Below are 17,389 nucleotides of genomic sequence, written 5' to 3'. Positions count from 1 at the left end.
AGATGTTGAACAAATCTGTGAATACATTGAAAGATGGTCAGCACAAGTTTTCAGTACTCGGCCAGCACTCCAAAAGACTGAATGTTTTCCTTAGATTCACTGTCCTCAGCCTGCACGTCATCCTCAGATACTGACAGTAGAGGATTATCAGGGGACATGTAGCTCTAAGTGTTTCAACTTTATCTGTCTTTCCAAAACCTTTACCCTCACCATGACCATATTTTCAGATTTAATATTTTCTTACAACATTGAAGTTGACCCTTTAGCCTATCAAGTTTATGCTGACTCATCAGCCATTTCCCTCAGTCCTATCACCTCACTTATTTTGCTGTAACTATTCTCTCTCATGCTTATATACACCTATTTATTCTCCTACAACCCACCTATTCAGAGGGTAAGGACATCTTTTGAAATGTGTAGGAATCCGGAGCATACAGAGGAAAGCCATGCAGTCACAAACTCCACAAAATACTACCAAAAGATAGGAACAAACCTAGGTCATAAGATCTATGAAATGCTCATTGCAAGTTCATCCTCTCATATGCTTTAATGAATGAGGTTACATTGGTTTGAAGCGTAGCCTCTGAATGTGGACAAGGGTAACACTTGAATGAATAGTGCAGCTTACCTCCCAAGGTTAGGACACAGTATATAGAGTTGTCACCCACAAATAAGCTGGTGATCAGGTTGATCAGTTTTGAGGGGGTGATGGTGTTAAATGCTGAACTGTAGCAAAAAAGAGCATCCTTATGGATGTGACTTTATTGTCCAGTTGTGACATTGCTTCTTGATTGTTTTGTTTTGAATGTTTCACTCTGAATATTTTTGCAATACTTAAAAACATCATGCTATTGAATATCTTGGTCTTTGTGAATCTTCCAATTGGTCTGTGCACGTTGGTACATTTTTAGAGAGGTCTTATCTAATTGTCCACCTTTTGAATTTGATTGGAGACAGAGGAAACAATGTGCTCATCCATTTGGTAACTGGACCCTATCCTCAATGATATTTACACTAATGCATGTTATAACAGGAATGAATAAATAGTTTATTGAACACACCAACATAGCTTTCCATGCACCACCCACAAATTGCTTAGCAACACCTTAGATTTGATCTCGGTGGTCTCCAACCAGATAGCATTAACGTGGACTTTTTCCAATGTCCGCCAACCCCCTTCTATGCGTCTTTCCCTTCCCTATCTCTGTCTTCTTTCCTCTAACTCTTTACCTCCTCCTTTTCTGATCCGAAGGCCATCCTTCCTAGCGCCCCCCCCGCCCTCTCTGTCACTTTTCAGCTTTCTCTTTTCTCTACCACTCTCACACCTGCATCTACCTCTTACCTGTGAGCCTGCTCCCATCTGCAGAGGTGCCACAAGGCTCGCACCACCAGGTAGAGGAACAGCTGCTACCCCTCCACCACCAGACTCCTCAGCAACAAACTCAATCAGGGACACATTCAAGGACTCTTGCTTTTGCACCTTTATTAACCAGTCACTTTGTTTACGTGTGTACTTTAAGTCCAGTTTTTCTGCGCCACCAATAAGTGGAAATCCTGCCTCATCTGCAGGAAAAGAAATTCCAGGGTTGCATGTGATCAATCTGAAATCTCTCCTTCCCTTCCCTTCCACGTTTGTATTCAGGTGTCTACCTGTTTATTTTATTTTTTTCTTATTCCTGACGAAGAGCTCAGGGGCCAGAACGTTGGTGACCCTTCACTTCTCATGCACGCTGCGTGAGTTTCTCAAACCCATTTGAGTCTGGCTCTTGGGGCCCCAGCACCTCCAGATGACCTCCGGCCAGAGCGGCTGCCACTCCGCGCCTGCGCGTGGGCAAGCAGCCGGCCCGAGCGGCTGCCACTCCGCGCCTGCGCGTGGGCAAGCAGCCGGCCCGAGCGGCTGCCACTCCGCGCCTGCGCGTGGGCAAGCAGCCGACCTCCTTGGGACGTCTGCGCACCCGCACCTCTGCGCGGGCGCACGGTTCTGACGTCACTCGTCCTTTGGGCTGAGACAGGAGGTCGCGGCTGAGAGGCCTTTCCCAGTCCAAGCGCCCCCCCCCCTCTCCTACCACCACCACGATGTGGTCGTTGACCCTTCGCTCGGGGGCTTTCGCCCCTTATCTGTCTGCGACCTCGGGCACGGTAGCATCACAGCTCAAGCCCCTCGTACCCGGCCTGGTTTCCAAGGCCGACGCCGTGTGTTTGGACCTGAAGCGGCCTTGGCTGTGCAGGGAATCGATGCTGGGGAAGGCGCCTCGCAGCGGCGCGGCCGCCACCGCCGGCCTCAACGGTGAGTCGGGCCAGGCCGTGAGCGGGAGCGGCGGGGAAGCTTTGGCAAGGCGGTGGCTTCCCCCTCGCCAGTGGCGTCGGTGGAGTTGCCTGGTGTTTAGGAAGTTGCGGCCGGCCTGAATCTTGAGCCGGGGTGACCTTGTCCGAGCTCAATCAGTCACGTAGACTGTGGCCAAGAGGACGCGTCCACGAAGCCGAAGGGCCAAAGTAGTTGATCTGGTAACTGAATGGCGTTTCCGAACACTGGTCGAGATTAAGGCCCCAGGGTCGTTTTTGGTTACTATCCAGCCCATTTGCAACTTGAGCAATTTGGACGGAAAACTTGCATATCCTGTGAAAGTTTGGCTTCGTGTTTCTAACGTTGAGATTTGTGGGGGTGGAAAGGTGTTTAAATACATTCAGGTTATGCGTACATGTCCCGAAGGCCGAATTGAAGGATGGCCGGGGGGTGGGGGGGGGGGGGGGGTGGGGTTAAGTGACATTCTCTTGAAGTGTAACAATACTTTTGCTGAAAATGCACTACCTTTAATTAAAATCGAGACCCCTTTTTAAATTTTTTTTTAGCAAGGAGCAGTGATGTCGAAATTATTACAGTGTGTGATGCACACTTCAGTTAGGGCCATTGGAATCCGAAGTGAAACTTTGTGGTGCTTATGCGGCTGTGGCTGGCAATAGGCCTGCAGTGTTCCAGATAAGATTTTGGAATCTTCTTGTAGATAAAGACAAGAATATTCCATCACCCTCCCTGATGTATCTGGTATGGAATTTGGGGAGCCCAGAGGTAAGTTGCTTATTACAGGATGCATTGTCTTTGATGTACTCTTAAAAGTGCATATCAAAGGCAAGATACCTGGTTGCTTTGATGGTCTGTTATTTTTAATTAAAATCCAGCTATAAGCTACACATATGCATAAACACCATTTGACTTCCACTTCTAACAGCCCTTAATGTTTTCATTAATGTTCAAAGTTGATTGGTTACCTCATTTACATTTGATTTTTTTTCAATCTTGGTTCAAAGGGAAAAAAACAATTTTAGTCTGCTTTACTTAGCAATGACTTTCTTAAGATTCACTCTTGGGGTCTGGGTATTGCTGGCAATTGCTAGCATTGAAAGGTGGTGGTGATTGGCTATGAATTGCAACAGTCCTTCAGGTTAAGATGTATTCGTAAACATCAAATGTGCATAAATTGTGGTAAGTGTTCATGCTTCAAGTAGATGTTCAATACTTGTATTCCTAGGTCACTTGGGCACAGACTAAATCACAAATTCAGGAAGGTAGAGTAGTCTTGGAAGATTGCAGTAATATTAAACCCATGAATAGCCAGCCCCCAAAGTAGAACAACAGGAAGATATTGCTACAGGAGTTCCTTAGGACAGCTTCTTGAGCTGGTTTCATGATTATAAGATATAGAATCAGAAGTAGGCCACTCGGCCTATCAGATCTGCACTTCCATTCAACCGTGAGCTGATCCATTCTCTCACTTGGCCTCAGTCCCCTGCTTTCTCCCCATAAATCTTTGATTGTCACTGACCATTTTGATATCTATAAATCTCTGCCTTAAATACATCCAAAAACTGAGACGGAGTGGTTATGCAGCAGTTAGCGCAACGTTGTTAAAGCACCAGTGATTGTGACCGGAGTTCGAATCCCACATTCTCCCTGTGGCTGCATGGGTTTCCTCCAGGTACTCCAGTTTCCTCCTCCTATTCAAAAAGTGTACTGAGGTTGTAGGTCAATTGTGCGTAATTGGGCAGCAGGGCTCGTGAGCTAAAAGGATGTGTTACTGTGCTGTATGTCTAAATTGGTGCAAGTCTTGTGGCACCTTTTTCTTGGTGGCAACAAATTAGAGGGTCACCACTCTTTGGCCAAAGAAATTCCTCTGCATCTGTTTTAAATAGGTGCTCTTCAATCCTGAATTTATGCCCTCTTTTACTAGACTCTTTTACCATGGGAAACAACTTTGCCACATCTACTCTATTCAGGCCTTTCAACATTCAAAATGCTTCTATGAGGTCCCTCCTCATTTTTCTGAACTCCATACAGTCCAAGAGCCATCCCATGTTCCTCATATGCTAATCCCTTCATTTGAGGAATCAATCTTGTGAATCTTATGAACTCCAATGGCAGCACATCCTTTCTTAAGTAAGGGGCTCAAAACTGTACCCTGTACTCCAAGTGAGGTCTCACCAGACTCACATAAAATCCTCAACATCTTATCCCTGCTCCAATGTCTTATTCCTCTAGATATGCATGCCAACATTGCATTCACCTTCACCATTGTCTCAACCTGGAGATTAACCTGTAGAGTATCCTGCATGAGGACTTCCAAGTCCCTTTGCACCTTTGAATTTTTTCCCCATCAAAATAATAGTCTGTCCTTTTATTCCTTCGACCAAAGTGCACTTTCCAACATTGCATTTGCCACTTCTTTGCCCATTCTCCTAATCTATTCAAGTCTCTCTGAAGCCTCTCTGTTTCTTCATCACTACCTGCCCTTCCTCCTTTCTTTGTGTCATTTGCAAACTTGGCTACAAGCCTTTATTTTGCAATCCAAATCATTAACATACAGTGACCTTGCCTTCCAAAAGTGAGAAGTGGGAATGAATGGTACTGATTGGACAGTGTTAAATTCTATTGAGCTGAAGGACATGTTTCTGAGCTGTTAAACTGGCTGTATTTAAATTTCCTTAGTTAAGAAACCAGATCATGTACTGAAAGAGTTTGCAGCATCCATTCTCAATGTGAAAAGCCAAGTAACATTTGTCCCAGACAACAAGAGAATATCTATTACCCACAACACTAAACAGAATTATCATTGCTGAATCCCACAATGGGCAACAGGGTTCATTACCTATCAGAAATTGATGCAGTAACTTTCTATGATGTTGGATACAGATTTAATGGGCTTTATTGGGAAGTTGTTTTTGAATTGTCCAGCTCTGCTCCAATACAAACTTCATGTGTTTTGGTATTGAAATACATACCACATGAATAGTAATTAGTTTATCATACAAATATGCAAATTCACCAGAAAAGCATTAGGGGTTTGTTCACTTCAGTGCTTCCGAGGGATTTTAATTACTATGAACACTCTTAACGCAAAGCTCAAAATTCTGAAATTTGATTCCCTCAGATACTGATTACTAAATTTCTTGATCATTACTTATTGATTTTTGCATTAATTAATATTGTAAATTGTAATTTAGAGCTTGTGGAATCATAGAATTGTACATACCAAAATGGGTCCTTAACTTCCAACTGGTGCCTATTTACTTGCATTAAGCAAGTATGATCCCATTTACTTGCATTAAGCGTATATCTGTCTATGCCTTTCTTATCAAAGTCCTCTCCAAATGCCTTTGAAATGTTGTAATTGTGTCTGCCAGTACTATCTCTTTCAGATAACTGCAATTTTTTTATGGGGAGAAAGTTGAGTGTAGATCTTTAAATTTCTCCCCTCTCACTGTAAACATGCAATATAGTTCCAGACTCAGCGTCCCTGGGAGAAAAACAAATCTGACCAACTATACTTGTAATTTTGTAAATCTCGATAAAGTTACCCTTTTGCCTTTATCATTTCAGTAAGGAACCCAACCTATCCAATTTTGTAACCATCGCCCTCCATTCCAGTCAACATCCTGACAAATCTCTCCTGCACTGTCTCTTTTGTTACTACATCTTTTACTACATCCTATCAAAACAATACCTACTATTCCAAAATGGAGACTAACCAATGTTGTACAGCTACAACATGACCTCCAAATACTTGTATCAAATGCTTTGGCCTATGAAGGCCTTCATACTAAATGTCTTTGTTATCTACAATGGACTTGCGCCCAAGATTTCTGCCATTAACTTTGTCATACCAGAACTTGATTTTTCAAAAGTGCATCATCTCATGCTTGTTTGAACTAAATTCTATCTGCCACTGCTCTGTATAACTTTCCAGCTGATCTATAACCCACCTATTCTTAGACAACCGTTTTCACTATCTGCGACTCAATCAATTTTTGTCTTTTACATACTTATCAGACCACCTAAATTTTCATCCAAGTCACTCGTGTTTCAATCGACAAAGGCCCCAACACCAGTGCCTGCAGTATACCACTTAATAGATTTGCAGTCAGAAACGTGTCCATCCACCACTACTGCCACCTATTAGCAATCCAATTTTTGTTGGATATAAACTAAAGATTCTTTAGCCCATTTAGGTGATACCTAGGTGCCTGCCATGATCCTGCAGCTCCATACAGTATGTTTTGCTGTTTTAAATTTATTTTTATTGCTAAAGTGTAAGTGTGATGAATGGTGAATGGTTTGTTTGGCGTTACCTTTAAGGTGGGACAGATTTTGAATCAAAAACCTACATTATACATGTGCAAGCAAACTCAACTAATTTGTTCCTTAAATTGTATCACCAGCCAGCATTTTTAGGACGTTTATTCTCATTTTTATATTACCTTGGTTGGAAGTCAGAAAAATACCAATTCACCTAAATTTAAATAAACCCCTATTCTATTTGTGGTTTGAAGGGTTAAAGTTTCAAGTATTAAGGCATCTTAAAATTGCATTTTACATTTTTTAATCATTTTGCGTTCTCATTAAATTCTCTCTTGTGTGAAATTGTGAAAATTGCACTCTACAATTTATGTAGAATAAAATAAATAGAACCTGCCTTGAGGTGTTTTCATGCAAAAATGCCTTCCAACATAATGTACCTTAAATTATCTACAGAATAAAAAAGATTACTGAGAATGTAATTCATACATTTTTCACTTATCAAAAAAATACTCCTGTGCTCTCTACTTCAAATGAGTTATTAAGTCCTGAATTATTCATGCTGGCTGTGCAGCTGCATGAGAAGTCTGGAACTAATTTACACATTTTACTTTTTTCTTTCCTACCTCAGCTCCCCATATCCAGCACCGCTGACATGTTTTCAGATTCTTTGTGGTTTAAGCTACATTATTGAGCTGTCATATCTAACTGAATGGAAAATTTTGTTCACATGGTAATACCACAACTCTTCCTCCAAAGCTTATTTATGCCTGGCTCTCTGTATCTGATGGGGCTGTTTGCATGACAGACACGACAACTGAATGATCAATATGGAAGCCATCCAATTTTAATATTAGAGGTTTTACCTTTTTCTCAAAATTCTATATGAAAATGACTACAGTTCAAAAGTTCTGCTGCAAACATATTGGGAATAGTGATTTGGGATAATGAGAAGTGCCATCAACTAAATTGAATGAGGAAGTCATTTGGTTCTTTGGGCTTGCTCAACCATTCAGTGTGATTGTGGCTGATCATCTGCTTTGCAGTCCTGTTCCCACATATCCCTTTGGCTTCAAGAAATATTTTTCATCCTCCTTGAGTATATTTAATGATCTGGTCTCTGCTGCCTTTGGGGATAAACAATTCCAGAGATTCACCACTCTGCGTGACGACATTTGTTCTGATTTTGGTTCCAAATGGCATCCCTCATCTTCTGTGACCTGAGTTTCTGAACTTCAGTCATCAGGTTCATTCTCTGTGGATTCAGTGATCGAATGATTCTTCTATATTCCAGTAAATGAACCCCCAACCAACCAAATCTCTTGGGATATCAGTCCTGCTACCCCAGCAATCAGTCGACTTCACATAAATGCAAGTTTATATTTTGTTAAAGTTTGAATGTTGGAAGCATTCAAGTGTTTTTTTTCCCCAGTTGAGCAGATCCTCAGACTGTCAAAAATTTTGTCATTGTTAACTAATCATAACTCTCAGGCAGCAAAATGATACACAGACTCCTTCAGGGTAGATTTGTGTGCATCTTTTCAAGTTTATTTTTTTTACCATATATGTATTGAGGTTATTTTTATATTCAAAAGGAGGAACAGTGAACAGCCAGAAATAGTGGACGTTCATAGCAACTTAGATGCTTATGTATAGTCTACCAAAATGGCCAGGGAAGGAAGCATGTGAACTGATCTCAAGTTCTTTCTGTTCTAATTCAGAGTTGAGTTAATGTGGTGTGGGCATTGTTATCCACAATCATATAGTTTTGAAATTCATTGATCTCTTGCTCTTACTGTAAAATGTCATATCCAAATTAATTTGAGTGTATGATTTGCAGTGTGGATTATTTGGTTTGTATATCAGAACAGTATGTGGAGGCTTAGTATAATCCTTTATTCTTTATACCAATAACAATATAAGGTGATGCTCAGAGTATTGGATGTCATGTTATGTTCAGGATGAAAAAGGAGGATTAAGCCCCATCATTCATAATGCTACTAAGACAAAAGACCTGAATTCCATGGAGGCCATTTTAGTTAACTTTCAAATTATGAAAAGAGCAAGGCTAAAACATGAAAATGGATGACATACTGGGGTTGGCATACAGTAAGTTACAGTGCATGTTGCATTAACAGATGGACGTTAATCCTGACAGTTGTGAGATTTGGGTGGTAAGAAGAAACAGTACATTTAATGGCAGGACTCTTAAAACTATTGACCTGCGGAGGAATCTGGGGTTGATAGCAGATTGAAAGTGCCACGCAAGTAAGTAGGATGGTAGCAAGCATTTGGTGTGATTGACTTTATTGGATGGGGCATTGAGTATGAGTGCTGAAACTATTCAAAGCTTTGATTAGGCTCCACTTGTAATATTGTGTGTGATTCTGGTCACCCCTTTGCAAGAAGGATGTAGAGGCTTTGTAAGAGACTTACTGGGATGTTGCATGGACTAGAGCAGTAGTTCTCGCGTTTTTCAGTCACTGGAGGGTATAAAAGTATGACAATAAAAATGTTGCATCCTAGAGAATGTTTAAAGTGGGAGGAGGAAGACTGAGTTTAAAAGAGTGGGCAAATGTTTTGTCTTTCATTCCATAGTTAGTTGTCCCGGCTGGTTTCCTTCCTTGTCCAAACTATATGTCTCAAGCACTTTTTAATCCTCCAAACTTTGCCAAGACAAATGATGCCTTTTTTCTTGGTTCTCACCTTCCTTCAGTCTCATTTCAAACTCATTTCCGAGACCATTCTCTTACCTACTTTCGTAAGCTGTTAACTACCAGATTTTTCATCCTGATTCATGTCAGTTGATGCTGTTAATCTTCACTCTCCCCTTGACTTGAAATCTGCTTTCATTTCAAATAAAATTCTTGTATCTACAGCTTTACATGCAAATGATCATCTTATCACCAACCTCCCTTTCCACTCAGGTGAGTGCAATTGTAGCTGTCTCTAAAGTTGTTAACTTATCCCAAAGTTCTTCTGTATATCATTAAATGGTTTCCTCATCCGCCACAATTTTAAGTTGGCTGTAAACTGTTAATGATAATGAGTGATTATACAAGCAATCCATTCCTCAACATTTTCAGCATGTGTGCAGTTTTTGATGCAGTTGACCATACAATCCTCCATGCATCTCTTTCTTCGGCTGATTGGGGCACTCTTTAAAACTTACTCTTGATCGTCTGACCTCCTCTTAATATAGGGCATTTTTAATTGATATTCCCTGAACACTTGTTGAATGCCTTTGGGCAGCTTGTTATATTTAAAAGGCACATATATGAAAGTAATTGTCCTATATTTACTACTCAGCAGCTGAAAGGAAAGTAGAGCTCCTTGCCAAATAACCAATTTAATTATTGTACCCTCTTAAAATCAGTAGGTGTGATTAATACATTGCTAGATTCATTCTTGCAAACAATACATCTTGAAAATTAACAACGAGTAACTGCTGCAAGGCTAATGAAACTATTCAGTTGATAAAATTGGTTAGATTTAGGTTAAAGGATTTAGCGTAAGGTATCAGCAAGATAGAAGGTTAAATTTCAGATGTTGGAACCTTGGCCATCAATGAGATTTGGGAAAATAAAAGGAGAACATTAAAGAATGGGTTAAGATCACGCAAGAGTTTGGGGTAAAAAAATAAAATTTGTCAACTGATGCATAACTAAAACCCTGAAAATAATGTAGATAAAGGAGATGGAAGAATGGGTCTTGTTGCAAATTGGAATAAAGGCAGCAGGGTTTTTAGAGTAAAGTGAGGCCCAGTGATGGTGTGTTGGAATACAAGTGTAAAGATAACAGAGGCAGATTAGAACAATTAATCATTTGCATAAACATTCCATTATGCTTTTACAAAAGTTGAAAATGGTTTAAATGCTCAAGTTGGGCCTTTTTTGCCTGCAGTGGTGACAATTAAAGAAAATATAGGTATTCTGAAAATCATGCAAACTTGTTTTATATCATTGTTAACATCTTTGTAAGTTTATATTGGAAACTAATAGCCAAGGGAACAAAATAACTGTCATTAAAACTGTTTAATATTTTGTGTAGTTTTCTGATGTAATATTGTACTCACACCATTTTAATTTTTTTTTATTTTTCTTTAAATGTAATTCTCTATTGTATTCATGTTATAAAATTTTAAATAAAGTCTTCAAAAAAAAACTGTTTCAGATGAAAGGAATCTGGATCATTTTTCCAAGTATGCCCATTTGAGAGAATCTTTTGTCATTTTATTTTTGCAGTTTCATCTAGCGTTCGATATGCACACAGTGACGTCAGCATTCCAGATTTCTCTGACTATAGACGGCAAGATGTTCAAGATTCTGGAAAATCATCAAAGAACAGCTGTGATGCCAGGAAAGGGTTCTCCTACCTGATAACTGGGACCACAGCGGTCATGGGTGCCTATGTGGCAAAGAACGTTGTCACCCAGTTCGTTACAAGCATGAGTGCTTCTGCTGACGTACTGGCATTGTCTAAGGTTGAAGTTAAGCTGGGTGATATTCCAGAAGGCAAGAATATGACCTTCAAATGGAGAGGCAAACCCCTTTTCATCCGCCATCGTTCATCCAAGGAAATTGCAAGCGAGCAGGCAGTGAGGCTATCTGAATTGCGTGACCCACAGTTGGATTCTGATAGAGTAAAGAATCCACAGTGGATGATTCTCATTGGTGTCTGTACTCATCTGGGCTGTGTACCAATAGCCAATGCTGGTGAATATGGTGGCTACTACTGTCCCTGCCATGGATCTCACTATGATGCATCAGGAAGAATCAGAAAAGGTCCAGCTCCTCTCAATTTGGAAGTTCCACCATATGAGTTCATTAATGAGGATCTTATCATTGTGGGTTAAATTTATTAACTTTATATTTAGTACCGATCTGATTTTACTGCTCTGTTACCCAGCTCCAGCAAACTGAACATTGCAGCACTAACCTCTTATTGTAATCCTTTTGATTGTTCTGGGCATGTGAGTAACATGGTGTAAACCAGACTTGTGTTCAATAAATATACATTTTATCTTGGCTATCATCTGTGGGTCCATTCTTAAGAAATGAATCTTTGATTTTGGGAAAGTCAAGACGAGAACTTTAATAAAATTGTCAGAACCATAAATGGGATTTGTAAATGTTATTTCTACACCCATTCAAATTTCCTGTCTGAAGCAAAAGTAGCTCATCAAAATTTTAAACCAACTTTCCTTCTTACATGACGTTGGCCTTGCTTCTAAATTTGTATATTAGAGATGTGTTTACAGCTTTTTAAATGAGATGCATCTTTCAGACCAATGATTGCTTTTTAAATGAGAAGATGCAGCTGAGGATGAGATACTCTAATTATGAAATCCTCTGGTGTGTTTCAACAATTATTCTAGTGTACTTTAAAAGTTAAAATACAGAACTTAACATCAAATGTTTATTTTGTGCTTCTTGCATGCTCTAATTCTGAACAAAGTTGTGCATCAATTATGTTAGGTTTGTATCTTCATTGGTATGCTTTCCAACATTACATGTATGCTGTGTTTCTTTAGAAAAAAATTATTTGCATCGCAGGACTAAAAGATTTAAAAAAATCTTTGTAAAGCTGAAATTAGATCAACCGAATGACTGTATCCCTCCAAACATAGTTTATCCCAGGAAACGACCAAACTTGGTTCTGTAGTTTTTTTTAGTTAATTTCTGAAGAAATTCAAGTTCAGATATTACCTGAATTTACTTGATACCTCATAAAAATTTAAAAAAAATGTTAGCAGATGCTGGAACTTGACATTTTTTATATATATAAAAAAAAAAGCTGGAAATCCTGGGGTGCAAAACCTGAGCTTTTGTGAAGGAAGAAGCAGTTAATATGACGGGTTGATGATTTTTCATGAGTACTGAGGAAAAAAAATGCCTTTTAAGTTGCAGAGAAGGGGCAGGGGAGGACTGAACAAATGGAGTGGACATAAAGAGAATGTGCTGGCTGAAAGAAGGTGGTGAAGGGTTGTTGATTGCAACTGATCTAGAAGAGATGTAAATGTAAGATGAAATAAGAAAATTAAACTTACTGAAATTGAGATGCAGCACATTGCAAATGTTGGAAATGAGAAATAAACAGTGCTCGGCAGCAGCAAAATACAAGGTGAGTAAAAGTTAAATTTTCACAGTAGGTTAACTCTGATATGAAGTGGAACAGCTAGTTATGTGAAATTGTTGGATGCAAAGAATCCTAAGCACTGTAACATTATTTAAATGGAAGGTAAGATGTTGGTCTTCCTGCTTGTGTTGGACTATGTTGGAAGAGTCAAAGACCGAGATCTGAATGGGAATATGCAGAAGGAAAGGCAAGAGGGAAAAGAAGCTGACCTAATATCCCAGATGAACAGCTGATACAGGCAGAATTCATTTCTGGGTCCAAATCTTGCAAAGTGCCCACACTGAAGATGAGATGCTGTTTTCCACATGGGGAAGAAAGTTCAGAATGCCCTCCTTGTTCCTCAGCAACTTCCACAGGTACACCACTGAGAGTACGTTTGCTGGATGCATCTCAGTGGGTTATGGGAGGTACTCTGTTCAAGTTCAGAAACTACAGAAGGATAATCAGTCGAGGAGTATTAGATGGTTCTGGGGCTACTCGCTGGGATTTAGATGAATCAAATGGGAATCTCATTGAAAGGATAGACTGCAGTAACCTGCCTTGATGACTCAGCACTTATATCAACAGTGATGGTGTTTTGAAATTCTGGTGTTGAATCTGTGTGGTGATGTGGATATGTTCCAGTTCGCCTATTGTAACAACAGGTCTACAGTGGATGCCATCTCATTGGCTCTACACAAAGCCCTGGAACACCTAGACCAGGGATGTCAAACTCAAATTCACGGAGGGCCAAAATTAAAAACTTGGACTAAGTCGAGGACCGAACTAAATATTTATTGAAAATTTTCAACAACATCTGCATGTTTTCTCTTCTTTCAACATATGTAATGTTAAACTTTAGGATATAACTTTAGGAGGATAATGTTACAGGACAAGAGTAGGTAGCTCAAGTTCACCCTTTGCTTGACCTGAGGGAAACATATTTGGTCCCTGTGGAGATGTAGTCAGCATTCACAGGCTGTGTCCATTTTGGCCTGCATCAGGACTCAGCATTTCCTGCTCACTCCTCAGGCTCTAGGCCTCTATTCACCCTCGACCCACCATCCCTCTACCTGACCAGTCCTTTACCCAACCTCTACTCACCCCTCACTCCACTTGCTCTGCCTCTACCCACCCCATCCTATACACGCCCCTCTACTGCCTCTCCCCTCAACCTGTTCCTCCCTCTACCCATCTCTCACCCTCTAATCACCCCTCCCCTACTCGCCCTGCCCCTCCCCTTTTACCTCTTCCCTATCCACCCCTCCTTCTACTCATCCCTCCCTCTAACTGCCCCTCGCACCACCATAACTTTCCCTGCCCATTACTCCTCACCTACACCCTCTGCCCACCCCTGCTTACCCACGCACTCAGGCCCAGCACGCTGCCGATCAGCCTTTGCGGACAGCCACCGTCTCTTCACGTGCAGGGCCGAACCAGCCGTCCCTGGGGTCTGCGTGGGTGCAAGCACTGAAGGCCGTGGCGACCGGGAGAAGTGCGCTCGCGCTGTGGAAGGGCCGTCTGGTGCCAGTCGCGCGGGGCTCGCGCAGCCCAGGGGCCGTGAGCAGCCTGCCATGCCCGTCGCGCCAACAGGAAATCACAGGCGCTAACGAATCCGCCACACCGCTCGACAGGTGGGAGAAGTGACTGGTTGTGCGGGGAGCCTTCCAACTGGCTTGCCGGCTGATGACATCGACAGACTTCTCGTGTTACAATGGGGAAGGATGTGCAATGAAGGGGGAGGATGGTGGGGGTGACATGACCAAAAAACAGCATCGGCTCTCGCTGCAGGGCGGGCCACCTCTAATACATTTTTGAAATGATCTTGCGGGCCAAATATAATTATATCGCAGGCCAAATTTGGCCCGCGGGCCAGAGTTTGACGTGTGTGACCTAGACAGTAAAAGAGGCATTGTCAGGATGCTCTTTATCGACTTAAGTTTGGCATTTAACACCATCAAAATTGATCAGCAAACTCCCAAGATCTGGGACTCAACACCTCACTGTGCAATTGGATCATCGATTTCCTCACCTCCAGACCACAATCCGTGAGGATTAGTAAGAACATCTTCCCCACAATCTCCAATGATAGGGGCTGCATTCTTAGCTCCTGCTCTACTCACTTTACAGCTGCAATTGTGTGGCTCAGTATGACAATACCTACCACGTACAAATTGACCGATGATACCATAGTAGTGGGTTGTATAAAAGAAATGGAGTCAGCATAGAGGAGGGAGATTGAACACTTGGCTGAAAGGTGCACCAACAGCAACCTCGCACTGAATGTCACCAAAACCAAGGAGTTGATTGTTGACTTCAGGAAGGGAAAGCCAGGGGTGTACAATTCATGGATCATTGGGGATCAGAGGAGCAGAGGGTGAGCAAATTTAGGTTCTTGGGAGTCACTATCTTGGAGCATATTTTGTGGACCCAACACACTAATGGTATCGTGAAGAAAACACGTCAGTGGCTCTACTTCTTCAGGAGTTTGTGGAGGTTTGGTATGACACCAGAAACTTTGGCATATTTCTACAGAGGTGTGGTGGAAAGTGTGCTGACTGGCTGCATTATAGTTTAGTATACCCCTGAGTGTAAAGCCCTCCAAAGGGTGGAGGACACAGGCCAGGACATCACAGGTAAAGCCATCCCCCACTAATGAGAACATCTATAAGGAATGCTACCATGGAGAGCAGCAGCAATTATCAAGGAGCCACACCACCTAACATGTGCTCTGTTCTCACTGCAGCCATCAGGAAAGAGGTATTGGTGCCACAAGACTTGCACCAACAGTTTCAGGAACAGATACTACCCCTCCACTATCAGACTCTTCAACAACAAACTCAAGGATTGTATAAGGATTCTTGTGTATTTTATTGATTTTTTAAAAATCAATAAGATTTAACAAATTAGATTTGTTATGTTTACAGTTCTTGTTTCCATGTATATGCTGTGTACAGTTTTTTTTTTCACTACTAATAAGTGGTAATTCTGCCCTGCCTGCAGAAAAAGAATCTCAGGATTATATGTACTCTGGCAATAAATCTCACTTGGGGAGGTTGTTTCCTATGGTGGGGGAATGTGGAAACACACTTGGAGAGATTGTTTCCTATGGTGGGGGAATGTGGAAGCAGAGGGCATAGCCTCATAATACAAAAACGTCCCTTTAGAACATGAATAATTTATTTACCCAGAGAATGGTGAATCTATGGAATTGTTGCTGCAGGGAGCTATGGAGGTCATGTCAATGCATATATTTGAGGTAGGTAAGTTCTTATTAGGAAGGGAGTCCAGGATTATGGGGAGATGGCAAGAGAATAGGGATTAAAAGGAGAGTAAATCAACATGATGAAATACGGAGTGGACTTTATCGCTCCTATGTCTTGTGGTAGTGAATGCAGTTGAGAACATGATCCATACTTCCATCCCCTCTGAACTCTACCTGCTAACATGCTGAAAGACCTATCACACCCTGGACACATTCTCTTCCTCCCATTGGGTTAAGTAATCAAAGGGCATAGTTCTAAATCATTTTTAAGAATCATTGATAAAATTTGGAAAATATCTTTCCAAAACTGTTCTAAGTTCAGACACTCCCAAAACATATGAATCAATGAAGCAAAAATTTTACTCTTCTCACATAATGGATCTAAATCAGGATAAAAATTAGATAATAAACTTTAGACCTATGTATTCTGTGCACCACCTTAAATTGCAACAATGTTGTGCACAAAATGAAGACACATTGATCAAATTAAGAGTTGTGTCCCATTCCTCGATTGAGAATGCTCTTCAAATTGTGCTCCCAATCATTCTCAATCCTGGCCATTGAAGCTATTCTTAAATCCATTAAATTATTATGAATATTTAATATTAATCCTCTGTGGGGAAAATTGCAAATCAAAAAATACATCAAGAAAATTCACTTCCTTTGTAGAGAAATCCACAATGTGAAGACTGAATTCTGTGCACTAGATTGGAAGAAATGCAAAAGAATCACTGCTTTAGCTGAAAAGACTTGCAGTCACTGTATGGTGGTAGAGGGTTAAGTGAAAAGATAAGTGTTGCTCGAGTTTGTAAAGTGCTGTAATAAGAGAGGGGGATTGCTAAGTATAAAGAACCATGAATTGTGAGGGATGGTGGAATATCTGAAGGTGGTAGAAGTTGCAGGAAATTATCAGTTGAATGTGCAGAATGATGGAGTGGGAGGTGAGGACCAGGGGAACTTTGGCCTGAATTTGTTGGGTGAGAGAAGAGATGTGGGAAATGGTTGAGAAATAGCTTTCAGAGGGGAAGTCATAGTTCAGGGAGAAAGAAGTTACTTTGGGGGTACCCATTGAGAAAAATCTCATAATCAGAGCAAATGCTGCAAAGACTGATGAAAAGGATAATGAAGGAAGGGTGGGACGGAGAGTATTTGGGAGTTAGTAGGCTTGTAATGAATGTTTGTAATTAGCTTACCTTCCACTCTGACCACTCAATTTGTGGCCTTCCATACTGTTACAATCAGATCCAATGCAAGCTTGAGGAACAGCACCTCATCTTGGGTCGGGGAGTGTTGTAGCCTCTTGCACTCAGTTCCATTCTACAACTCTTGATTTTATTTGTATCAACTGTCTATTTATATTCGTGGCTCAGTTAATTTTATTTTCTCTTTTTCTGGAACAGGAGAACATGCACAGCATGATCTCTCAGGCAAGTCTTACT

General features: G+C 41.1%; 1 protein-coding gene across 1 annotated transcript; it reads left to right on the top strand.

The window, feature by feature from the left end:
• Positions 1-1,971: 1,971 nt before the first annotated feature.
• Positions 1,972-11,595, top strand: uqcrfs1 (ubiquinol-cytochrome c reductase, Rieske iron-sulfur polypeptide 1). Its single transcript, XM_069901696.1, has 2 exons — positions 1,972-2,287; positions 10,813-11,595. The coding sequence occupies exons 1-2, from the start codon at positions 2,077-2,079 to the stop codon at positions 11,421-11,423; spliced, it is 822 nt and encodes a 273-aa protein (XP_069757797.1). The 5' UTR covers positions 1,972-2,076; the 3' UTR covers positions 11,424-11,595.
• Positions 11,596-17,389: the final 5,794 nt, after the last annotated feature.

Source organism: Narcine bancroftii, chromosome 10 (assembly GCF_036971445.1).
Source record: "Narcine bancroftii isolate sNarBan1 chromosome 10, sNarBan1.hap1, whole genome shotgun sequence".
In the NCBI taxonomy this organism is placed as follows: domain Eukaryota; kingdom Metazoa; phylum Chordata; class Chondrichthyes; order Torpediniformes; family Narcinidae; genus Narcine; species Narcine bancroftii.
This window is presented reverse-complemented; position numbering and strand designations above follow the sequence as displayed.